The 25,762-nt window shown below is 45.2% G+C and overlaps 1 protein-coding gene across 2 annotated transcripts in view; it reads right to left on the minus strand.

Moving 5' to 3' along the window:
* Positions 1-722: 722 nt before the first annotated feature.
* Positions 723-25,762, minus strand: part of ACYP2 (acylphosphatase 2) — a 61,649-nt gene continuing 36,609 nt past the window's right edge. Inside the window, exons 5-6 of one of the 2 annotated variants that reach the window (XR_014218226.1) lie at positions 22,748-22,877; positions 1,753-1,855 (exon numbers count right to left, since the gene is read on the minus strand). Coding sequence is in view for 1 of the 2 variants with exons in the window: in XM_082218058.1 (XP_082074184.1) it covers positions 1,741-1,855 (115 nt within the window). In the remaining variant the exon portion in view is untranslated. Of the gene's footprint in view, positions 1,856-22,747; positions 22,878-25,762 lie in introns of both variants that reach the window. The other variant, XM_082218058.1, reaches the window with a different exon arrangement.

Genomic DNA, 25,762 nt, shown 5'->3' on the forward strand with positions numbered 1-25,762 from the left:
ACGGGTCATCTGGAGGAGACCCAAGAGCCAGTGTCCTTGCATTCTTGCTACATGCCAGTGTCACAAAGACAATGGAGATATTGATGAGCAGCATCTTCCAGTCACATCAGTTTGACTATAGTGCATCAAAATCTCCATCATGTTATCATGAGTGCTTATTGATACAAGTGCAAAACAACCATCAAAATTTCTGTTCATAATTTTCACATGGCATGTTCAGCACATTGCTAGGGTTAGTAAGGAATTTGCATGAGGTCTAAACCACAGATTCTAGGGCTTGCCAATCAGAAGGTCACGGTTCGAATCCCTGCAATGGGGTGAGCTCCTGCCAACCTAGCAGTTCGAAAGCACGTCAAAGTGCAAGTAGATAAATAGGTACCACTCTGGCGGGAAGGTAAACAGCATTTTCGTGCGCTGCTCTGGTTCACCAGAAGCAGCTTAGTCATGCTGGCCACATGACCCGGAAGCTGTCTGCAGACAAACACCGGCTCCCTCGGCCAATAAAGCGAGATGAGCGCCGCAACCCCAGAGTCGTTCACAACTGGACTTAACAGTCAGGGGTCCCTTTACCTTTAAAACAGAGATAAGACTGAAACACATTTTTTATTTTATTTTTATTTAATTCATTTTCCACATTTCCATCAGGCAATTGTGAACAGTTTTGGGTTTTTCCTGTTATAGATGGATGAACCCTGGATTCAAGCAATGAAGGTTCGCAAGAGAACTAAGGGCATCGGGTAGTTTTCATATTGTTTTAACATTGTCTAAGTCACTTGGATCAGAATGCAAAGTAAACATATTGAAAGGCAGGCCAGAGAGGGAGAGAGAGACAGAGAAGGCGTTGTAGTTTCTGTGATGTGAAGCCAACCAGATACAGCTGAGGAATCCTATAGTGAAGAAGTCAGCACTTACCTGGGAGTAAGCCGCACTGGATGCAGTGGTACTTACTTCCAAGTAAAGACGGGTAGGGTTGCTCTGTAAATAAACACAGCAATAACTGCCAAGGGCACAATCTGATGCAATTATGCTTTGGAGTCCTATTGGAACCAGTGTGCTTCATGCTTTGTTATGAGTGGACTGTGGGTCGGCCTGGATGGGATGTTAAATGCATTAATGTGCCATGTTTTCTTCCAAGCAGCAGCCAAGGGTGGTGGCGTGATCAGGAGTGGGAGCCTGGTGTGCCAACCCTTCTCGCATTGCCGTATTCCCAGCGAAAATCACACCCCCAAACTGCTATTGGCCTCAGGAGGGATACTTCCATCACAACCTCATTTCCCAACGCAGCTGTTCTTTAGAAGAAGGAAACAGCCACTGTTAAATGCAATCACACTCTTAGTTGGGCTTGCTAAGAACTTGCCTCGAGAGAGGCTCCTATTTGCCTTTTTGAAATCTGTAGGGGCAGCTACAGCTTGGGGGAGCCAGTGGTTGTAAAGACGTCATTTTTCAAAAAAATGTCTCTCTAAAATCACAGCGCACAGCAGTTCCTACTGAATGCAAATAGGAGAATTGCTACATTTCCCTAACATTCAGGAAGGTTTCAAAAAGTGGGATCATGCACTTCAGAGAAGCATGAAACATTATCATGCAAAAGCAGAAACCTAACAATATAATCAATCAATATTATAATTAATATTACTATAGTGTTTCAATTAAGTAAATAATATAATGATAACATCAACAATAATTTCAATTGATTAATTACTACAAGCAGTACAATCAGCTTGGTGTTGTTCTATTTGGCTAGTATCTTGTGCTAAAGCCTGTGAACTCAAGTTTAGAGATCTCTTTCTCATTAGCAAAATTAGTCCGGTCGATGCGTGAGCTTGGGCTTCCAACGTTGGTCAGCCAGGCCTTCCTGCAAGGAGAAAATAAAGGGCAGACCAGTTAGAGCACTGCAAGATTTCCTGTATAATAGTCACTCTGCTTCTGTATTTCATGGGTTCCCTATAACGGTTCGAAAGACCTCCTATCCCTGTATAGACCTGTAAAATCAGTATCTGCCTGTTATGTACTGAGCTGAATCCTAGAATAATAGGATCCAGAATGCAGCAGTCTGATTGGTCCGCAGGAGCCACCCAATCCAGTGAATCTGCAACCTGATTGGCCTACAGGAGCAGCCCAGAATTAGCCAATCACGCGAGGCCCATTGTGTAAATAATGTATATATAGCTAGATGTTTTGTGGGAAGTTTCATTCATTGCTAGTATGAGCTGAATAAAGAGCATGAAATTCACACTCGACTCCGAGTATATTTCACTGCCCATTTCAGTTTTTCCAAGTTTCTCACCCTTTATCCCACTGTTAAATCTAGTTCTCCACATTTCTGCATCAATTTGTGATATATTTTTTTAAAAGAAAAGAATCCTCATTTTAAAATTTGCATTATTTTAGTGCATACAGTATTTTTAGTTATCTTTATGCAATTTTTGACTATTATACACATTTCCGCAAGCTATTTCGTGTTAATTTAGCAGGTTCTGCTTTCGACCAAATCAAATTTCTTCCCCATCCCTAAAGATCACTTGGGTCATCTGGGGAAATTTTACTCCTGCCATTTTTTCATCATTGCACCAGCCCTGTGGCCTTCCCTCCTCTCTTTGTGAAACATTCCTTCTTCAGCAATCTTGCAAAGACGCATATTTTCCCCCCCCCAGGTTTTCCTCAACCCATAAACGAGATCCTATTAGTAATAAATTCCTGTCTACATCTATCATAATACTACCCGTAAAACTGTTTTCCTGGCTTTCATGATTTAGCTGGTTTTATTTTTATTGTTCTTATGTTGTGCCTTACATACCATTTAGAGATTTTTTAAAATAACTAAACAGTTTAGAAATCCTGTGAAATAAAACAAATAAATACTTCATTCCCCTCCTCCCTCAACAGTCTTCATTGCGCCATTTGGGAGGTCCAGTCCCTTCAGAATCCCCCCCCCCCGGGTGGTACTTCTACCCCAGTGTGCCTCTTCTGTGTGGATGTTGCTGTTTTGTCTGCATGAGGAGCAGCACTTGGAGAACTGAGATCTCTATATGCATGATATTCTGGTTCTTTTCCTTGCATACGATACGATAATCTTTATTGTCATTGTCCCATACAGATCAACGGAATTGAAAAAATCTATGTCAGACATTCAAAAACCAACAAGCCTGCTATCCCAGCCTGGTCAACCCCCTAAAAACTCTGATACCCCATAATTAAATACAATATACTCCCACAAAGACTACCTTCCCCTGCGTTTAAAACCAAAATCGCATTTGGCTAGAAACTGTTTCTCAGGCGGCTAGTCCTAGTCTTTATAACCCTATACCTTCTTCCAGAAGGCAGAAGCTGAAAGAGATAATTTCTGGGGTGCGCACTATCCTGCACTATCTCTGCAGCTTTCTTATAGCACCTGGAAGCGTAGATTTGATCCAAGGTGGGAAGAGGACACCCAATTATTCTCTCCGCAGTCTTTACACCCCTGGACAGCATTGTTTTCCCCCTGACCATGCAGCTCCCAAACCACACACAGAGACCATAAGTTAATAGACTCCCAACAGTACTATGGTAAACTGCCATCAACAGGTCCTTTGAGAGATTATTTTTCCGGAGGATTCTCAGAAAACATAACCTCTGCTGCGCTCTCTTCATCAGGTCTTTACTGTTTTCTCCCCAGGTTAGGTCATTTCAATGGCCTGATCTTATGTGGTTGTGGTATTTAAACCCTTCTTTGTCATGGGCTGGTTGGACACAGGTGGGGAGGCACCAGCTGCTGCCCGTCAAAAGCAGAGGATACTAGACTTGATGGACTAATGGACCAACTCCATAAAACAGCAGTTTCAAAATGGGGGACAGTCCACATTTGTGAGTTCCAGACTCCTGTAAATTCATGGCTCCAGTAGGTGTTAGAATTTAATCAATGCTTGGGCATGTTAAAACTGGGTGCTAGACCCATGTGTTTCAAGCCAGACCTGTGTGCATCAAGCTGTGTGCTAGACACTTTGAATCCCCTGGAATCAGCAAATGTTAGCAGCTACCGTATTTTTTGCTCCATAAGACTCACTTTTTCCCTCCTAAAAAGTAAGAGGAAATGTGTGTGCGTCTTATGGAGCGAATGCAGGCTGCACAGGTATCCCAGAAGCCAGAACAGCAAGAGGGATCGCTGCTTTCACTGTGCAGCAGTCCCTCTTGCTGTTCTGGTTTCTGAGATTCAGAATATTTTTTTCCTTGTTTTCCTCCTCCAAAAATTAGGTGCGTCTTGTGGTCTGGTGCGTCTTATAGAGCGAAAAATACGGTAATTAAGCTAGGTTTTGTTTTGGTTTTTTAAACTGCTTTATTGGTTTTAAAACTGTATAACATGAATAGTCAATAGATGTTAAAGACAACGTGAAAATAAACAAACATTCATTTCGTAATTGTTACTTATTGTGTACATCAATTTGTGATTAAATTCATCATAACCTCCGATCTCCCCATTGTCTTCCCAAACCACATTCTTTAGTTACACACTTAACTTTATCTTCTCTGAATTATTCTGATTGCTTTAAATTTATAAAGTTGTCCTATTACATGCAGAAACTCAGTCAAGGCCTGCCAACGGATTGATATTTTGGCAATGTTCTTTTAGGTAAACTCTATATATGTCCCACTCTAATAAATTTTTCATCTGTAACGTCTTGTAACCTTGCTGATATTCTCGCTAGTTCAGCATACTCTCTCAATTTATTTTGCCAGTCTGATTTGGATCGGATCACTTCCCCCTTCCAGTTTTTTGCGATTAGAATTCTGGCAGCTACCAGGGAAAGGAGGCTGCGGAAGAAGACTGGAAGAAATTTAAGATCTATCTTAAGAACTATTATAAACTTGATGAAGTTTAGATTGTCGAGATTTTACAGAAAGAAAGGGTTGCAGTAATATAAGAATAGATCAAGAAAGGACTATGAGGAACCAGGATGGGAAAAAATATTTATAAGTTGCTATAAAATTTGGACATGAGGATGCAGAAAGGGGAGGTATGGGGAAGTCCGAGGAAAGAAGTCTATGAAAGGATATTTTGAAATTATATTTCTTTGTTTGTCTGTTTTTCTTTTATGTTTGTTTGTTATAAAAACTCTTGTAAAACTAATAAAAATTTTATAAAAAAAAAAAATAGAATTCTGGCAGCTACTGTGGAGTACATGAAAACTCTCCTGAACTTCTTTGGGATTCCGTTACCCATAATTCCTAGCAGGAAGGCTTCAGACTTTTTAGGGAAAGAGTGTTTAAACATTTTCTTGAGCTCATTATAGATCATTTCCCAAAACTCTCTGATCTTTTTACAGTTCCACCACATGTGGATTAATGTGCCTTCTGCCTCCCTCCATTTCTAACAGGTGTTTGGTCTAGATCTAAACATTTTGGCTAATTTAACAAATACCACCTGTAAAGCATTTTCATACAGTTTTCTTTTAGATCGTAACATGATGTAAATTTAATATCTTCCCTCTCCAGAGCCTCTCCCATGCTTCCATTTGAGTGTTATAGCTATAATTGAGCTAGGTTAAGATTTCCATGCCCAAGAAATTGCCTGGGATGATGGGCCATTAGGGGAACTAAAGGAAGATGACAGGACATAAGGTAAGCCAAAGAGAGGGGGCTCTGTGCCAGATGGCAAATGGGAAGGGCTCCTCTCTTAACCTAGAGTTAGTTAGAAGATAAAATCAGAGGTTAGAGAGTTTTGTGACTGAGACGCAAAGCAGCGGGCAGAGCAGAGTGGCTGATGGCAGTTTGGATTCAGGGCTGTACCTATGGACGAAGCAAGGCCCCATTGAAATGTTTATGCTGTGAACCCCTCCATCATAGGCTCAGGTTGTATAAATGTGCAAATAAAAAATATGTCATGAAAGACACTACAATTTCCACTGTGCCTCATTTCCAAAAGAAAACATGGACCCCAAGTAAGTGTGGCCGAAACCCCTGGGATCTCCCATTACTTGGAGACTGGGCTGGCCTGCAACATTATTAAAGTCCATGGCAAAATTCCTGCTGATTTTAATGGCGCTGGATCTCAATCAATGCGTATTTTATATAGTGGGTTGTTATGGATTTCATAAAGCCCTCTCTGCAGACACCGATATAGCATATAAATACACACAAATACATTATCATCACTGTGGTCAGAAAGGTCCGGCAGGGTCAATACATTAAGTCTCAACCAGAAAGCGGACAAAATTAAAAAGCATGTTATTAAAATTCAACAACGGGCACCAAAAGGTTAGGAAATGTCAGGATTCTGCCTAGTCTTAATGCAAAGCCTTTGGGGCAGCACAATATTTCATCAAAAAATCAATGCTCTCTCCTTCTTTGCTTCCATTACGTTGATTTTCAGCACCGGCTAAGTGAGAAATTTGCATCCTGTTTACTCCAGAGAAACCCTATTATTAGTATCTTCCGTCCTATGGATTGGTGGTTTACTTCTGAGCTCTGATACCCCCAAACACACCACATATGAAAGCAATGCAGACAGAGTCAGTGATTGATTACAAACCATGAACCATGAGTCTGAGCAGATCGTAGTAACTACTCACTGTTCAAATAAGCTTTCCGCACACAGCAATAGACTGGAAAGAGAAGTTGCTGAATTGCAACTTATTACCAGACTTAAAACCATGGGTAGGCAAACTAAGGCCTGGGGGCCAGATCCGGTCCAATCACCTTCTCAAACCAGCCCCTGGACAGTCCAGGAATCAGCGTGTTTTTACATGAGTAGAATGTGTGCTTTTATTTAAAATGCATCTCTGGGTTATTTGTGGGGCATAGGAATTTGTTTATTATTATTTTTTCAAAATATAGTCCAGCCCCCCACAAGGTCTGAGGGGCAGTGGACCGGCCCCCTGCTGAAAATGTTTGCTGACCCCGGCTTAAAACCATGAAGAGACCTGGTCTAAACAGAGACATTGGATTCTTATCTCATTATACATGATAAAGCTATTTTTAGCCATCTCACCCCTTGCTTTTTCCTGTAAGACCTGTTGCCGTCCTTAATAGTCGTCAACAGGTTTACCACACCTATCAGCCAGTCACTCATTCCCAGCAACCTTCTGAGTAATACCCCTCCCCACCCTCTCACTATATATAAGGGTCTGGTGACTTCTGTTTCAGTGTATCTGTAGAAGTGTGCATGCACACAAAAGCTCAAACCAATAACAAACGTAGTTGGTCTCTAAGGTGCTACTGGAAGGATTTTTTTAATTTTGTTTTGACTACGGCAGACCAACACGGCTACCTACCTGTAATTAGCACACAGCATGGCACATTCATGGTAAATGTTATTAGGCAGTTTTCAGTCTTGTTCTTAACCCTGCAAACACTAGAGACACAGGTTGCCATGCTAGCTGCAACTGATGGGAGTTGGAGTCCAACAGTGTCTCATGGGCACCATGTTGGCTGTCCCTGACTTAAGACAATAGGCTGTGTCACAAAATTACTCCCAGATGGTTATAACTAAGCACTCCCTATTCAGACTAAAACTTTCCGGGGAAGAGCTCAAGTCTTCCCTAGAAATTACCACGAAAGGTGATCCACTTCATGTCACGAGAACCATGGACTGAAAGGAATTGAATGTGTCGCTCTCAAGACTTGGGGGGCCTTGTCTGCTGAAGCGGAATGCTTTCATCTGTTGATGCCCTTAAAGTCAAAATCTGCCTGTCTCTGCTGCCATGGAAACCAAATTCACCCGTTTGGCAAAAATGGGGAGGCTGGTGTTAAGGTTTCTATGCCTCCTCTTTCTAAAGGATCGAGGAAACCCAGGACACAGTGCTGGGCAAAGCTTACGAGGCTATTAATCACATGATTAATATGTTCAATCCCTTTGGCCTCTTCAGGAAGGGCTGGGAAAGAGTCGCTGCCTGAAACTCCAGAGAGCTGCTGTCAGTCAGTGTAGACAACATTGAGGTAGATGGACCCATGGACTGACTTGGTACAAGGCAGCCTCCTAAGTGGTCTAGCAAGCTCTGGAGGAGCACAGGTTAGCCACCTCTGATCTACACTGGCTGTCTCAAGGTTGTAGAGCAGAGTCTTTCTCAGTTCTACACAGAGGTACCAGGAACTGATCCTGCCACCATTTGCATGCAAGTCATGTGTTTTGCAACTCAGCTGCAGCACATACCGTATTTTTCGCTCTATAGGATGCACCGGACCATAGGAGGGGGAGAACAGGGAAAAAAAATTCTCCCCCTCTCTGCTCAGCGCCCCTTCAGCGAAGCGATAGGAAAAACGGAGCCCCTTCCATTTCTCCTCCCGCTTCACTGAAGGGGTGCTACGCAGGGAGGGAAAACTGTGCAGCGCCTCTCCAGCGAAGCAAAGCCTGGAGAGCAAGAGGGGTCGGTGTGCACCAATCCCTCTCACACTCCAGGCTTCAGGCAGCTATCCGCAAGCCTTCAGAGCGCAGCGGGAACTCCTGCTGCGCTCCAAAGGCTTGTGGATAGCTGCCTGAAGCCCCCGGAGCGCAGCCTTTGAAGCCTCCGCAGAGCAGCAGGGTAAAGGCACCCCGCTGCCCTGCCGAGGCTTCGCGCAGCCATCCCCAAGCTGGCTTCTGGGGCAGCCCGTGAAGCCTCTGCAGGGCAGCAGGATGAAGGCACCCCGCTGCCCTGCGGAGGCTTTGCACAGCTAACCCAAAGCTAGAACAGCGAGACGGAGCGCTGCGCTGTGCAGCGCTGCGCAGCGCTCTGTCTCCCTGTTCTGGCTTTGGGCTTAGGCGCACAGCCTGCATTCGCTCTATAGGACGCACACACATTTCCCCTTAATTTTTGGAGGCGAAAAAGTGCATCCTATAGAGCGAAAAATACGGTAGACAGCTTTTCTGTGCATTCAGCAAAGTGTGCATTTTCCTGAAGGTCAACATGCTCACGATCCAGAATTACAAAACAATTTAAGGCAGAAAGGGGGGAATATTTCACACGTATTATGATCCGTTCTGCATTCCACGCTCCTTTGTACAAGCTTAAACTGAATGCTGCACTGTGTGATTTACCATTTAAATGAAAGACATCAAACAGCATTTGTTAAAGACCTAGGCTGCCATCCTGCCTACAGCTGTAAGCTGCCAAATCCTACCACTGTTTTCAGCATAAATTATGTGCTTTGCAGGAATGTCGCCCTAAGGGAGAGCCAGTTCCCTATAGAAATATGTAGCATTTTACAGTCTGTAGCAAATATTATTTTAGCAATGCCTAGAAAGAAAAATCAGGATCCCCGCACATGTAAATGAAAAGAGACTCTTTGAATTAATGAATACTTCATTGTGTCGTTCCCAATAAAGCCTTACAATTAAATTCAGATTTCACTTGGAGGAAAAAAGCGCTTCATTAATTGTATACGATTATATCAAAACAAACAAACAAAAAACCAGCCCCCAAGCATCGCAACTAGCATGAGTGGAAGCGGAATATGGATTAATTGCGCATTAATGCTCACAAAGAACAAGGCCACTAACGAATCTGATTCATTATCCCTTGTTTGAGTTCTTGGCCAATTATTATTTCCCACAAAACTTCCATTGGCCTGGGGTTTACCATAGCTAAAGCTTATTCTGAATCAGGGATGGGAAACCCAGTCCTGAAAATGTTGGGACTCCAGCTTTCATCAACCCCAGTCAGTGGGTGGGGTTAATGGAAGCTGTATTCCAGCAACAATCTGGTCTCCTGTCTTTGGTTTAGAACAAAGTAGGGCCAGTGATATCTGGAGTACCTTATCTGATCTGATAAATAATATCTGATTAACATAGTTGTAAAATGCCATTGATTTCAATGTGGCGTAATGACATGTAAGTGGGTATAGGATATCCTATATCCTAGGGGTCAGCAAACTTTTTCAGCAGGGGGCCAGTCCACTACGCAGTGAAAGCAGCAATCCCTCTTGCTGTTCTGGCTTCTGGGAGAGCTGCGCAGCCTGCATTTGCTCCATAAGACGCACACACATTTCCCCTTACTTTTTAGGAGGGGAAAAAGTGAGTCTTATAGAGCAAAAAATACGGTACTTTCATGGTGGGGAGGAGTCAGATATAGTCGGTTCAATTCCAGTGCCTAAGCCAACACCGCTCACATTCTGTTACCAATAACGTTGTGGCCTTAATTATCCCATTAACCCAAAATACTGGTGTCCGTGTGTTTTATTATTCATCAAATAGCAGGGGCTTGGGACCTTGACATGCAAATAGAGCATAACACCAGTCCAAATGGCACAGCTGGTTGTCACTTGATGACAGAAACATCAAGTGATGTACTCCATATGATGGGCATGTCCAAAGTCCATTTCGGGGGCCTAATCTGGCCCGGCAGTCGATTTAATCTGGCCCCTGTGGCAGTATATTTCCTGGAGTAAAATCCTTTAAAAAAGCTCATCAACTTCAATCCTGAAAAAAGGTTAACAACTTTGGTCGGCCCTCATGGCCCTTCACTTCATCAAATCTGGCCCTCCTGGACACCACTGCATATGGGAATGAGTCATCACAGATTAGACACCAGGGACCAAGTGGCTGGCAGATGTTGCCGGACTCCAACTCCCATCATCCCTGACCTGACATCATCCCGGATGCTGGCTTGGGCAGAGGAGTCCAACAACATCTGGACGGCTGCAGTTTTGCCTATTCCTGCCTTGAGCCAAACTTCCACATCACTTCAAATGCAATGACTTTCTGTTCAGCTGGCTCCTACATTTAGCCGCAGGAGATACAAAGAAGAAAAACATACGAACTGCCTCGATAGCTGCCTCAGCGATAAAAGATTAACACCGGCTCCACCCAGTTGTTCTAAGAAGCTGTTTGATCACAGTACGAATCGTATAAAACATTTTATTGTGAGCAGCAAAGGAGGGAGGGGAAAGAAGCAGCTTGAAGTGGGGGTGGAAAGTCAATTTTTAAATTTGTGTTAAATTTGAATTACGGCAATTTGTTGTTAATCCATGAAAAATTTGGAGAAGTAATAAAAATTAATTGGTGAAAAGTTGTTGTTTTTTTAAAAAAAGCATGAATGTGAGTACCATGGATGGAAGAGTGTTATTATACTTCAAGGAGGAGTGCAGACTTTGGAATATCAGATCAAAAGGCGGAGGAGGAAGGAGGTGCAGATCAGAGAGGAAGGAGGAAGGGAGAGATCGCCCAAGAACGTGGAACGATTGGCTCTCCCTGATTCTTTGTTTTATTTATTTAAATATAAGAGGCGCTTCCATGGAAAATATAACAAGGCGATATTGAACATGAAGCACGATACAGTGGTACCTCGGGTTACATACGCTTCAGGTTACACACTCCGCTAACCCAGAAATAGTGCTTCGGGTTAAGAACTTTGCTTCAGGATGAGAACAGAAATTGTACTCTGGTGGCGCGGCAGCAGCAGGAGGCCCCATTAGCTAAAGTGGTGCTTCAGGTTAAGAACAGTTTCAGGTTAAGAATGGACCTCCAAAATGAATTAAGTGCTTAACCCGAGGTACCACTATATTTGTCAGTATAACTTTGTGAAAATTAGCTAATGGGGCCTCCTGCTGCTGACGCTCCACCGGGGCCCGATTTCTGTTCTTATCCTGAAGCAAAGTTCTTAACCTGAAGCACTATTTGTAGGTTAGCAGAGTGTGTAACCTGAAGTGTATGCAACCTGAGGTACCACTGTAATTTTATTTCAAGGCTTGAACCATATCTACATATAAAGACACAGGTGAGGATTCGAACCCCTGTCTCCCGTTTCCGAGTCCAACGCTCTAACCATTACAACTCACCGGCTTAGGTCTCCAGCAGCCTGTTCTTGTGAGTATGTTATAGTAATCAAGTCTCCAGGTTATCAGTGCATACATAGGAGCCAAATCCAAGGGGCTGTGGGTGCTTGGGTACCCACAATGATATACCGTATTTTTCACTCCATAAGACGCACCTGACCATAAGATGCACCTAGTTTTTAGAGGGGGAAAGGGGGAAAGCCCCATTTTTTTGAGGATCAGCTGACAGTTGTGCAGCTTCTTTTGCAAAGGGGAAAAGCCCCGTTTTTTGAGGATCAGTTCAAAGTTGTTGAGCTTTTATTGCAAAGGGAAAAAATCCTGTATTAAATGGGGTTCAACTCACAGTTCTGCAGCTTCTTTAGGAAAGGAAGGGAACCATTTCTACAGTTTCCAGACAGGTAATCTAATCAGCCAGTCACTTGCAGAACATTCAACAATGGAGGCCTGGGCAAGGGGGCAGGGCCAGAAAGGGAGCCAGCGATTGACCACACATTCGCTCCATAAGACACACAGACATTTCCCCTGACTTTTTAGGAGGAAAAAAGTGCGTCTTATGGAGCGAAAACTACGGTGAATGTGGGGGCTGGGCACCCACAAAGTCAATGAAAAAAGCGCTGCCCCCAAGAGAGACGCAATTCAGCACCACCCTCTTCAGCCAGCCAGCGAGGCACCCTTTTCTGGGGGGTGGAGCTCATACACGAAGGCAGTCGCTCTGCCTCCAAGTCTGAGCCCCTCCCCAGGGAAAAGGGGACATATTGTGTGTGATGTCACACATCAGGCATGTGTATGTCACATTGCACATCCACGTAGCAGCGCTGGGCACCCACAATCCTGAAGCTGAGATGGTATCACGGAGCGCATCGATAACCCTGTGGCCAGGATTTTCCAGTCCAGGGATGGTGGCAGCTGTCAGATGGTAAAAGGTCCTTTCAGCCACCAAATCTGGATGCTTAAGTGTCGTAACAGCCAGGTCAGAAAAGCTGCAAAAAAAGAAGAAGGAAACTGCCTGGTGGCCCGCGTTTAATCCGCCAGACTCATCGCAGCTTCTGCCATTTCCTTGTGCTTTATTTATTTATATGCTAAATAAATGATGAAGGGCTGTTCGCATTATATAAGTCATATCACGTTTGGCTCTTTCGTTCTCCGAGCAGGAGGACACGAATATCTACTCCATCCTCGGTTTCCAGGGACAGTTTCCAACAGGGGCTGGAAAGAGGCCCGGAGTATTTCTGTGGCTTTAGAAACTCAGAGGCATCGCCTCCCATCGTCTCTGATCAGGGATGGGGAGGAATTGCATCAAATTTGCACACGCTGAACCAGTGCGCAAGCTGAATCGCAGCTATCCCTTGAAATTTGCACTCTTCTAACCAAATAAATGGGACACAGGTGGTGCTGTGGGTTAAACCACAGAGTCTAGGGCTTGCCGATCAGAAGGTCGGTGGTTCGAATCCCCGCGACGGGGGGAGCTCCCGTTGCTCGGTCCCTGCTCCTGCCCACCTAGCAGTTTGAAAGCACGTCAAAGTGCAAGTAGATAAATAGGTACCACTCCAGCGGGAAGGTAAACGGCGTTTCCGTGTGCTGCTCTGGTTCGCCAGAAGCGGCTTAGTCATGCTGGCCACATGACCTGGAAGCTGTACGCCGGCTCCCTCGGCCAATAAAGCGAGATGAGCGCCGCAACCCCAGAGTCGGTCACAACTGGACCTAATGGTCAGGGGTCCCTTTACCTTTAACCAAATAAATGGGTGCAGGAAAAGTGTGCATTGGGGGAAGGTGTGCAGAATAATGCTTATATTAGTGAAGGCATTATATAAAGGCATTATATTATGCAAAATTACATATAATGATGCATATACCAGACCAGTTTGCTTAAAGGACCGCCTTGCCCCATTCGTGCCAATCAGATCTGCAGGACTTGCACTTCTACAAGTGCCACATACTGTTTTCCACATTTGCAAGGAAACATTCCTTTACTGTGGCATTCCTGTGGGATGTAAACACAGGAGCAGTCAATGACAACATTCCTAGAGTGTACATGTTAGAACATGGGGAGGGATGTCTGTCCAGCAAGCAGGTAAACTTCCTGGGGACGGACTTCCTCCGCATGTGACCAGAGGTGGGTGCGGCCTCACCTGTGCAGGTAATGACAAAAGCACAGGGCAGGCAGCCATCTCTCTCTCTCTGCCATTTTTCTTCAATGAGGAAACATCTAAGGATGCCCTCTTGGCTCCCAGCCAAGAGAGGAGATAAGGACTATCTTGCTACAAGATAGATTCTAAATGTATGTAACCTTTTTTAAGCTGTCTGCCTTCTGGGATCATATTGTGAACAGAACGTGAGTAAACTCTTTTATACTTTTAAAAAGACTGTGTCGTGTCTTGTATTTTAAGAGGGAACAAAAGGGGAAATTACCAGAGTAATTATTATAGAGGTTCTAGCGAACCTGTGCACACGTTACCGTTGCAAACGTAAAGGGGAATGTCTATAAACTCTGCTGATACTTTGGGAACTTGTTAGCACAAGTTGGATAAGGATATAATTAGTCAATATATCCTCTCCTGCACCCCAGAACATTCCCACAATTCCTTTACCTTTGGAACTTCCTGCCTATTGACACTAGACAGGCACCATCACTTAACTCTATTAGCCACCTGCTGAAAACCTTTATGTTTCTGTGACCTGTCCAGACACGTGATTTGGTGACACCTCTTTTTAAAATTTGCTTTAAATGCTTGATTCCAATTGTTTTCAGGTGTCTTTAATGGGTTTTGAATTGTTTAACTGCATTTCTTATTTCTGTAATTGCATTTTTAAAATCACAGATGGGTTTTGCTGCCCTGGGCTTCTTTGGGAGGACAGGTGGAATATGATCATACATACATACATGTTAACTCATATGTGCTGGCAGGAATGTGAGTTTAAAGATGTAAGGGAAGACCAGTGTTAGACAGAATGTTCCAGGTTCAAGCATCGGCATCTCCAAGCAGATCTGGGCAAGATTCTGTGTCTGAAATCCTGAAGAATAGCTGCTGGTTAGAGGAGACAATGCTGAACAAGATGTACAGTGGTACCTTGGTTCTCAAACTTCTGGAAGTCCGTTCCAAAACCAAAGCATTCCAAAAACCAAGGCGTGCTTTCCCATAGAAAGTAATGCAAAACGGATTAATCTGCTGCAGACTTTTAAAAACAACCCCTAAAACAGCAAGTTAACATCAATTTTACTATCTAACGAGACCATTAATCCATAAAATGAAAGCAATCAACAATGTACTGCAGTCACACAATCAATCAATCAGTAGCTGAACTGGGTTCTACACAGTCACACACAAAAAGAGCCTCAAAAACAAAAACGCAAAATAATAATAATAATAATAATAATAATAATAATAATAATAATATCTTTATTGTCATTGCCCCCTCTCGGGGACAACGAAATTACGAAATAAATAGCAAAAACAGACAGACCTCAGCATAACGCTCAAAATGGAAGCGTGGCACTGAAACTGTCAGAGTAGCACTCAAAACGGAAGTGTGGCACTCAAAACAGAGCACGTTCAGCTTCCAAAAAGAGTTCACAAACCAGAACACCATCTTCCGGGTTTGAAGTGTTTGGGTTCCAAGTTGTTTGAGTACCAGTGTTATGTACAGAGTTGAATAGGATCCAAAATACAGCAGTCTGATTGGTCCTAGAACAATAGGATCCAGGATGCAGCAGTCTGATTGGTCCACAGGAGCCACCCAATCCAGCTCCAGGTGGAGGTGAATCTGCAACCTGATTGGCCTACAGGTGAATCCTGGAATTAGCCAATCAACCTGGGGCCCGTTGTGTGAATGATGTATTTAAAGCAGACATTCTGGGGGAACTTCCATTCCTCCTCCTCACCACTATGAGCTGAATAAAGAACATGAAATCCACTCTTGACTCCTGAGTATATTTCAGCCAAGGTGTTTGAGAACTAAGGTACCACTGTACTGTGCTTCTCACTCAACACAAGGCCACGCCCTATGTCCCAGGAAGCCTACAGATATGAGACAAGAGCCCAGGACATTTCAGTAAAGTCCTGTAATCCATCGTCACTGAGCGGGAATATGCATATTGTGATTTCACCCTGATACGTTTGAAAGTATAAGACATGCATTCAAGCATTTTGTTTCAGATCTACAGCACGCAAGGGGTCCTCCATCATCCCACCCCCCCACCCCCCACTGAATGGCTAGGATCCAATTTCAGCGTTTTGTTTGTTGTTTGCTGTTTGTTGTTCTCTTTGTGAAGGCAAGCAATTTGATTTATTTTAAAAAAAACACAAGAAAAATGATTCTGACTTAATTCAAAAAAGAAATCTTTTCAGGCTTGGAGCCCAGCACAGGAAGTTACAATCCAGCCCAAATATTTTTGAGCTTAGCTGTAAACCCCTGAAAAGTAAGAGTTTATAGGAGTGAGCGCTGACAGATCCTCTGCTATTGTGGTACAAATGGTTCTGCTCCGATTACATCATTTTCCTTTGTACTCATGTGGGAGAAACAGCCCTTTATTTATGCAGCGTTTTCCAGCTGAAATTGTGGCAGAGAAATTGCATCGAACTCCACCCTAAATCTGATACGAATTATTGCACTTGAGCAAGAAGAAGGTGTGGGCAGGCGTTTTGGATTTCACCAACTTGCAGATATTCAGTCTCTCCTATTTATTTTCTTTAAGCTTCTGTGCACTCGGCGAGCAATGTCTTACATACCCTGCAGAGACCCCAGTAGACATGGGACTCACCCACCCAGAAAAGGCTCCTTGCAAGATTCGGTGGAGGCGACAACTTCACACGAACGCTTTCGCACAGGTGGAGCTGCCCTAAAGTCTCTCTTAAAATAAACGGGGAAGGTTGAGGGTCTGGGTTAAGAGAAGGGCTTGAATCAAACATTATGGGAGAGCTGTGTTTGCCATTTCCCCCGCAGTGGCTCATGTGGAAATGTCCTGTATCAGTGGAGCACCTGCGTGGAGGCCAGGTTATAAGATGCTGTAGGTCTTGAACTTGGGACTCTCCAAGCAGGACCCATATGCCTTGAACTCTGTACCACTATGGTTGCCTGTCAGGATTGCAATCTGCTGTGCTTCCGTGTCACCACTGCAAATTGCCAGAATGTGTTATTGTAGGCACAGAAACCATCGACGTGTCCCTATTTTCCAGGGACAATTCCAGATTTACAGTTTCTGATTTAATTCTGGAATGTCCCGCTTTTCCTTAAAGGTAAAGGGATCTCTGACCATTAGGTCCAGTCATGACCGACTCTGGGGTTGTGGCGCTCATCTCGCTTTATTGGCCGAGGGAGCCGGTGTACAGCTTCCGGGTTATGTGGCCAGCATGACTAAGCTGCTTCTGGCGAACCAGAGCAGTGCATGGAAGCGCCGTTTACCTTCCCGCCAGAGTGGTACCTATTTATCTACTTGCACTTTGACATGCTTTCGAACTGCTAGGTTGGCAGGAGCAGGGACCGAGCAACGGAAGCTCACCCCATCACGGGGATTTGAACTGCTGACCTTCTGATTGGCAAGTCCTAGGCTCTGTGGTTTAACCCACAGCGCCACTGGATGTCCCTATTTTCACAGAATAAATGTTGGAGGTAACACAAGGGGCTTCTGACTCTACCTGCAGAAGGATAACCTGCCAGCGTTGCGGCTTGGCTGCCAATCTGGTTGATATTTGATTGCCTCCGTACTGCCAGATCAGTGTTGTTCTTATGGTCCATCATATGTCCCTGCTGGAGAAGATGCATCATTTCCTGGGGTTCCTCTGATGTATCTGCAGCTAGAGCTGAGATCAGAAACTGACATGTGCTTGGGCTCTGAAATATACTCAGAGTTGCAAAGTGATTTCATGCTCTTTATTCAGCTCATAGTGGTGAGGAAGAATGAATGAATGTCCTCTCGAAGTATCTGCTTTATATACATTATTTACACAATGGGCTGCACATGATTGGCTGATTCTGGAATTCTATTGTAAGCCAATCAGGTTGTGGATTCACTTATATCTGGAGCATGACTGGGTGGTTCCTGCCAACCAATCATACTGCTGCATTGTTCTAGGACCAATCAGACTGCTGCATTCTGAATCCTATTGTTCTAGGACCAATCAGACTGCTGCAATTTGGATCCTATTGTTCTAGGACCAATCAGACTGCTGCAGTTTGGATCCTATTCAACTCAGTATATAACAGGCTCATACTTCAAAACAGACACACACCACACAGTGACCCACTGCAATGTGCATATCCTGATGGGTACAGAGAGCTCATGTGAGCTCTCATTCATTGCAATGGGCAGACCTGATTTGAATGTTCAGAAGATCAATGGGCTCCACTGGGATGAATGGGGAAGCTATGTTCTGCAGACAAGCTGTATGGAGAGAAGTTGAGTCTCTTGAAACGAGAGCCTGTAGCCGTCTAATGCAGCTGACAAGGACAGGAAAAAGGAAGTCCTTCACACAACATGCGGGCACCATATCTAGGGGTCCCCGGGCCCCCACAAAATTTTTGTTGTGGGTGCTCAGCACCTACACCACAGGGCCCCTACGAAACTTGTGATGCCTCACAAAGCACTGGAAGTCACGTCCGAGGCCTTGCGAGACCTCGGAACCTGACTTCCGGTGCCACCGGGTTCTGAGGCCACGTGATGTCATGATGTCACACCACACATGTCATGACGTCATGTTGCGCTGGGCACCCATAACCTGGGGCCCAAGTTGGCACCCCTGGATAGTGAAAGTAAAAAAAATTGCTGTCAAAAGGTGTGGTGACAGCCACCGAAACAGGTGGTTTTAAATGGGGACCGGACAGATTCATGCACAATTAGGCTATTTATTTTTTTATTATTTTTTTAATTAAAGATTTCCTTGATTTACAAAAGTGTGTGCAATGTCTCTCTCTCGTATATACAGTGGTACCTCAGGTTAAGTACTTAATTTGTTCAGGAGGTCCGTTCTTAACCTGAAACTGTTCGTAACCTACAGCACCACTTTAGCTAATGGGGCCTCCCGCTGCTGCCGCACCGCCGGAGCACAATTTCTGCTCTCATGCTGAAGCAAAGTTCTTAACCTGAGGTACTATTTCTGGGTTAGCGGAGTCTGTAACTTGAAGCATATGTAACCCGAGGTACCACTGTATATATTTTTCCATTTTTGCAAATCAGTTTCATTTGTTGAGACATTGGGAAGAAAATGGAGAAAGAGGTGGAGAGGGGGGGAAGATGGGTGGGGTCGGGTGGCGATGTTTCTATTTTACTAACTATATGCAGGGTTTGGTGTCAGCGTTGCTTGTGCAGGTTCTTTGCTGTTCACTTGTGTTCCTTTGGTGATGAGAGAGGTTGGGGTTGGCCTTGGGTGTGGTTGTTCATTTGTGGTTGGCTGTGGTGGTCTTTGTTTTCATGTGTGAGTCTGGTGGGTGGGTGGGTGTTTTGGATCAGGGAATGAGGCTATTTATGGCTTATAGTAATCATGGCTGTATATTACCTCCAGATGGTGGGATGTGGGTGGTGCTTTGGATTAGACCACAGAGCCTAGGACTTGCCAATCAGAAGGTTGGCGGTTCGAATCCCTGCGACGGGGTGAGCTCCTGTTGCTCGGTCCCTGCTGCTGCCCACCTAGCAGTTCGAAACCACGTCAAGGTACAAGTAGATAAATAGGTACCGCTCCGGTGGGAAGGTAAACAGCGTCTCTGTGCACTGCTCTGGTTTCACCAGAAGCGGCTTTGTCATGGTGGCCACATGACCCGGAAGCTGTATGCCGGCTCCCTCCGCCAATAAAGCGAGATGAGCGCCGCAACCCCAGAGTCGGCCACGACTGGACCTAATGGTCAGGGGTCCCTTTACCTTTACCTATTACCTCCAGAAGGAACAAACTTGAATACCAGGTGCTGAGGAACAACAATGGGAGAGGGAGAGTGATGTGGTGAACTGGTTGTGGGCTTCTCAGAAGCATCTGCTTGGCCATAGAGGGGAACATGCTCAGTTGGTAGAGCATGAGACTCTTAATCCCGGGGTTGTGGGTTCGAGCCCCATGCTGGGCAAATGATTCCTGCACTGCAGGGGGTTGGACTAGATGATCCCAAGGGAACCCTTCCAACTCTACAGTTCCACAATGCTGGACCGGATAGGCCTTTTGTCTGACCCAGCAGGGATCTTCCTCTCTCCCACTGTTCGGGGGCTCCTTGCGCCTATCAAAGCTCTCTTGGCAATAAGCAAATTCATACGCCTGATCCTGATTAATGCATGGTGGTGTGTTTCCCCTCGCTCTATGTTTAAATAATACATAGCTGCCTCAGCTGTCCTGGCAGACAGCACTTTACCTAGGAAATGTGCAAGCAATCAGATCATAGGATTTGCTAGCGCACCCTTGGAGAGTTAATTTAGAGACATTTCCGATCCTAGGGAGTAGATTCCTGACATTCGTAAAGCACACGTGGGGAGGGACATCTAAGGTTCCTCGTCCGCAGTTTAAGTAAGGCAACTGGGCTTAGATCTAGCTATGTGCACAAAGAAATCAAATATGCATATGGCGGCGAAAAGGAAGCACTCTTCTTTATCAAGACAAAGGCAGATCACGTGGTTGCGGCAGGGAGTTGGAAGGATCTGATTCAATTAAATATTAATAGATACTACTTTCCTAGTTTTCTCTAAAGCGGTTAGAAGTAATATATTTTTAAATGCACCAGGAAGTAGAGAGAGATTTAAAGCAAAGAATTCTTTATTTTTTTTACTTTTAACTGCATGCATCTATAGTTTTTATTGAATCAAGGCAAGCCCAGGTTTATTTAAAAACAAAAAAACACACCACTTTGCAGCTCTTGGGACAGAGAAACTATGAAAAATTGGAAATATTTAGGACTTGTGGAATGTAGCAAAAGAGGAGGCTCTCCAACTCCGCCTTTATCACTCTGTTTCTCTGTTTCTGCCCTTTCCCTGGTTGTCTGCTTCTTCCTGCAGTCTTTCCATTTGAAAACTGAAGTGTGGAATCAAAGGTTACTCTGGCTGTCCTGGAATTTAAAAGAAGAAGCTTCGGATCTGGCTTTTAAAGCTAGACCTTTGAATGAATGAAAGGCTGTATGCTCACCAGGCAGGGAAGGAAAAAAGGCAGGCGACAGCAGGAGAAGGAATGCATGTCAGAATGCAGCCGGCTGATCTTTGGTCTCCATAAAAACAGCACCTACATAACCCGCGCATAAGGTGACCCCTTGCACAGTACAGTGCCTTAAATCAGGCATGTGACTATTATTTGCATCTACGGAATGACAACACAAGTCCGGCATCTGGTAAACAGTGCAGAATTTGGCAGACTTAGGATCCCAGTTTTCTTTTTTGTTGAAAAAGACGCAAGTTTCCAGACCTTAAGGTTGTAGAGAAAAAAGCTTGGAAGTATGCCTGATCAAATCTCCTTTCTAAATGATCAACAGTGCAAAGAATGTCCTTTTTTTAATTATTTACTACATTTGTTTTCGGGACGTTGGTGGCGCTGTGGTTTAAACCACAGAGCCTAGGACTTGCAGATCAGAAGGTTGGCAGTTCGAATCCCTGCGACAGGGTGAGCTCCCATTGCTCAGTCCCTGCTCCTGCCAACCTAGCAGTTCGAAAGCACGTCCAAGTGCAAGTAGATAAATAGGTACCACTCCGGCAGGAAGGTAAACGGCGTTTCCGTGCGCTGCTCTGGTTTCGCCAGAAGCGGCTTAGTCATGCTGGCCACATGACCCGGAAGCTGTACGCCGGCTCCTCGGCCAATAAAGCGAGATGAGCGCTGCAACCCCAGAGTTGGTCACGACTGGACCTAATAGTCAAGGGTCCCTTTACCTTTACATTTGCTTTCATTTCAGCTGAACGTTAGGAGAAACCTCTTCATAGTAACAGCAGTTTGACCTTGGGTCCAATTAGCTAAAGGAATGATAGGCTCTTGCTCAGTGGAGGTCTTCAAACAGGAGACTGACAACTTTGCCCGATATAAATCACTTCTGCATGTTATTTTCACAAATATATTATCATACACATTCCCCCAAGATGTGTTTTTCTACACGTCGGGAAGAGCGAAATAGATGGATCCACCTTCAGTTGTGGACTGAACAGAGCTTCTACTCTGTTCCTGGAGCGAGACCCCTCCTTTCACTTCTAAAGTAACATGGCATGCCCAATGAAATGAAGAACTGAATGCGGAAGTGGACTGTTGTGCTCAATCTGTTGCGCCACACCTGGGACGCATGATGCTCTAGTGGGCACATGCAGCTGCTATATAAACAGGCTTTCCCATTTATTCCCATGGCCAGGGCAGCTCTGTGCATTTTTTTCATTGGATAAGCAGACCTCTCCCCGCACTCCCAGTTCAATTTACAATTATGTGAGGGGACCTTACGCCCTCATTCGCCCTCCCGCGTCTGATAGAAGAAATGGCCGCTGCGGTGCCGGAAAGGAATAGGCAGAGAATACTTAAGAGGATTCTCTGGAGGTCCTCTGAAGTGCTATTGTTTCATGCTGGTGCTCCTCTGAACAGCACTCAAGGTGGCAAGAGGAAGGGGTACGCATCTCGGACTGAAAGCCCCTCATTCATCTAAAACTGTCAAGGCAAAAAGCTTTCAGTTCTGACCCTTTTCACACGCGCATCTGCCTTCCCCCTGACGCCTTTGCAAGGTTAGCTCAGGGCACCCATAAGACTGTCAAGAGCAGCGTCCCTTGGGCTCTCTTAAGTGTTCGGATTCGTTAGGTCTGAAACTTGTTAAGTACTCCGAAGGCATCACTTTGCCCAGAGCTATTGGTCCTTGGGCCGGAAGCGCTGAGCGATTACGTAAAAAGATATTCCAGGAAGGAGAGATACATCTTGCAGAGGAAAGGAACACACGTACGCACCACAGTCCATCCATGCGCTCCACAAGCAAAATAAGCGCACGTGAATCTGGGGCCAGAACTATGTGGCAAGCTGGTGAACATTTGGGTGAAAATCCACGGCTTGCAGCTAGGGAGGAGGGTGGGAACTCAGGTCAATTCACATTTTTTATGTGAACCTACCTGATTTGCAGGGACACAGGTGGCGCTGTGGGTTAAAGCACAGAACCTAGGACTTGCCAATCAGAAGGTCGGCAGTTCGAATCCCCGTGACGGGGTGAGCTCCTGTTGCTCGGTCCCTGCTCCTGCCAACCTAGCAGTTCGAAAGCACGTCAAAGTGCAAGTAGATAAATAGGTACCACTCCGGCGGGAAGGTAAACAGCGTTTCCGTGCACTGCTCTGGTTTGCCAGAAGCGGCTTAGTCATGCTGGCCACATAACCCGGAAGCTGCACGCCAGCTCCCTCGGCCAATAAAGCGAGATGAGCGCTGCAACCCCAGAGTCGGCCATGACTGGACCTAATGGTCAGGGGTCTCTTTACCTTTACCTGGTTTGCACTTACTATGCAATACACAAACATGGAATGTAAACTGAATAAAACAAACATGCAAATTAACTGAAAAACCTAGTGTGGAGTCACCCCAGAAGCATAGCCTTGGAGTTCTGTACAGTTTTCTGGGAATCTGATGCTTCCGGGAGGTGGGAATCCTGTTCGCCTCTGTTTATGTTCTGCTTGTGCATCCATGAACAAATACCACCTGAGTCATTAGCGCTTTCTCGCCGACTTTTGGCCCCTGGAACTTCTCACCACTCCTTGCCTTGTATGGTGACCTCAGTCAGGAGAGACAGGGGAAATGTGTCCTTGTCAATTCTCCTTGACCTCTCTGTGGCTTTTGATACTATTGGCTGAGTTAGGGGTGGGTGGCCCTACTTTGCAGTGGTTCCGGTCCTACTTGGATGGTCATTTCCAGAGGGCAATGCTTAGGGAGTGCTCTTCAGCCCCATGGAGCCTTCAGTGTGGGGTTCCTCAGGATTTGATTGTTATGTACTGAGTTGAATAGGGTCCAGAATGCAGCAGTCTGATTGGTCCTAGAACAATGCAGCAGTATGATTGGTCCGCAGGAGCCACCCAATCCAGCCCCAGGTGGAAGTGAATCCACAACCTGATTGGCCTACAGGAGAATCCTGGAATTAGCCAATCATGTGCAGCCCATTGTATAAATAATGTATATAAAGCAGATACAATGGTACCTCAGGTTACATACGCTTCAGGTTAAAGACGCCGCTAACCCAGAAATAGTGCTTCAGGTTAAGAACTTTGCTTCAGGATGAGAACAGAAATCGAGCTCTGGCAGCGCGGCAGCAGCCGGAGGCCCCATTAGCTAAAGTGGTGCTTCAAGTTAAGAACAGTTTCAGGTTAAGTACAGACCTCCGGAACGAATTAAGTACTTAACCTGAGGTACCACTGTATTTGGGGGAAACTTTCATTCCTCCTCACCATTGAGCTGAATAAAGAGCATGAAATCCACTCTCGACGCTGAGTATATTTCATTGATGTTATCCCCTACGCTGTTTAACATCTACACGAAACCACCGAGTGGCGTTATCCAGAGTTTTGAAGTACATTGTCAGCAATATGCTGATGACATGGAGCTCTCCTTCTCCTCTACAGGAGGAGGCAGGGGATGTTCTGGACTATTGCTTGGCTCAGCAATGGACTGCATGAGAGCTCACAAACTGAGGCTCAATCCAGATAAGATTGAGGCACTGCTAGTGGGCCGTTCCCTGGACCAGATGGGTGGGAGCTTGCCTGCTCTTGATGGGGTTACACTCCCTCTGAAGGAGCAGGTACGTAGCTTGGGGGTTACTGCTGGATCCTTTGCTGTCGCTTGAGGGTCAGGTGGTCTCAGTGGCACAGAGTGCTTACCATCAGCTTTGGCTGGTGGCCCAGCTACGCCCCTATCTGGACAGGGATAGCCTTACTTCCGTTGTCTCTGGTCTGGTAGATTACTGCAACACATTATACCCGCAGCTGCCTCTGAAGATGCTTCAGAAAATTCAGCTGGTGCAGAAACCGGTGGCCAGGTTGCTCACCAGGGCAAGAAGATTTGAACATACAGTGTTACCTCTGGTTACGTACTTAATTCGTTCCAGAGGTCTGTTCTTAACCTGAAACTGTTCTTAACCTGAAGCACCACTTTAGCTAATGGGGCCTCCTGCTGCTGCCGTGCCGCTGGAGCACGAGTTCTGTTCTCATCCTGAAGCAAAGTTCTTAACCCGAGGTACTATTTCTGGATTAGCCGAGTCTGTAACCTGAAGCGTATGTAACCTGAAGCGTATGTAACCCGAGGTACCACTGTATTACACCGATTCCGGCCTGACTGCACTGGCTGCCAGTTAGTGTCTGGGCCCAATTCAAAGTGCTGGCATTGACCAATAAAGATTTTAACAGCTCAAGGGCTGCCTCTCCCTATATGAACCAACCTGGGCCCTGCAATCATCTTCTGAGATCCTTTGTTGTGTGTCCCCTCTACATGAGGTTGGGAGGGTGGCAACATGTGAATGGGCCTTTTCTGTGGGGGCTCCCGGTTTGTGCAACGCTTTCCCTAAGGAGGCTCACTGGTGCGTTCTTTAGGCAAAAACATTCCTCTTCAGCCCAGGCCTTTGGCTGATTAATATTCTGTGTCCTTTTTTGTAGGAGTGGGGGTTATGGGGTTGTTTTGTTCTTGTTCTTATTATGTATTTCATGTTTTTGTTTTTGTATTTTTTGTATTTTTTGTATTTTTATGCTGTGAACCGCCCCAAAGATCTTCGGATGCAGATTTAATAAATAGTTAAATGAATAATAACAACAATCAGTGCTTTTTTCTGGGGGGATGCAGGGGTACGCATACCCCTAAACATTTTTTGAATCTAAGTTTGGCCTCATTGAGGGGCAGTATTTCAATATGAGTAGGAAAATACCCCTAAACATTGGGGGGGGAGCACTGACCACAATATTTTTGGGAAGCAAAGGTAAGGAAACATCAATAGAACACAATTGCTGCATTGTCCTTCTACACATGCAGCTATTATGGGTGTAAGTTTGCATCTAGAAGCGCATTTACCCCTGTATTACAATGCTCATCTGGGTTCCAGTGAACCGGCTGGATGCATTGTTTGATGCAAGTGGGGATGTGCTTAGACTAGGGTTACCAGA

Source organism: Podarcis vaucheri (assembly GCF_965113315.1).
Source record: "Podarcis vaucheri genome assembly, chromosome: 3".
Classification (NCBI taxonomy): Eukaryota; Metazoa; Chordata; class Lepidosauria; order Squamata; family Lacertidae; genus Podarcis; species Podarcis vaucheri.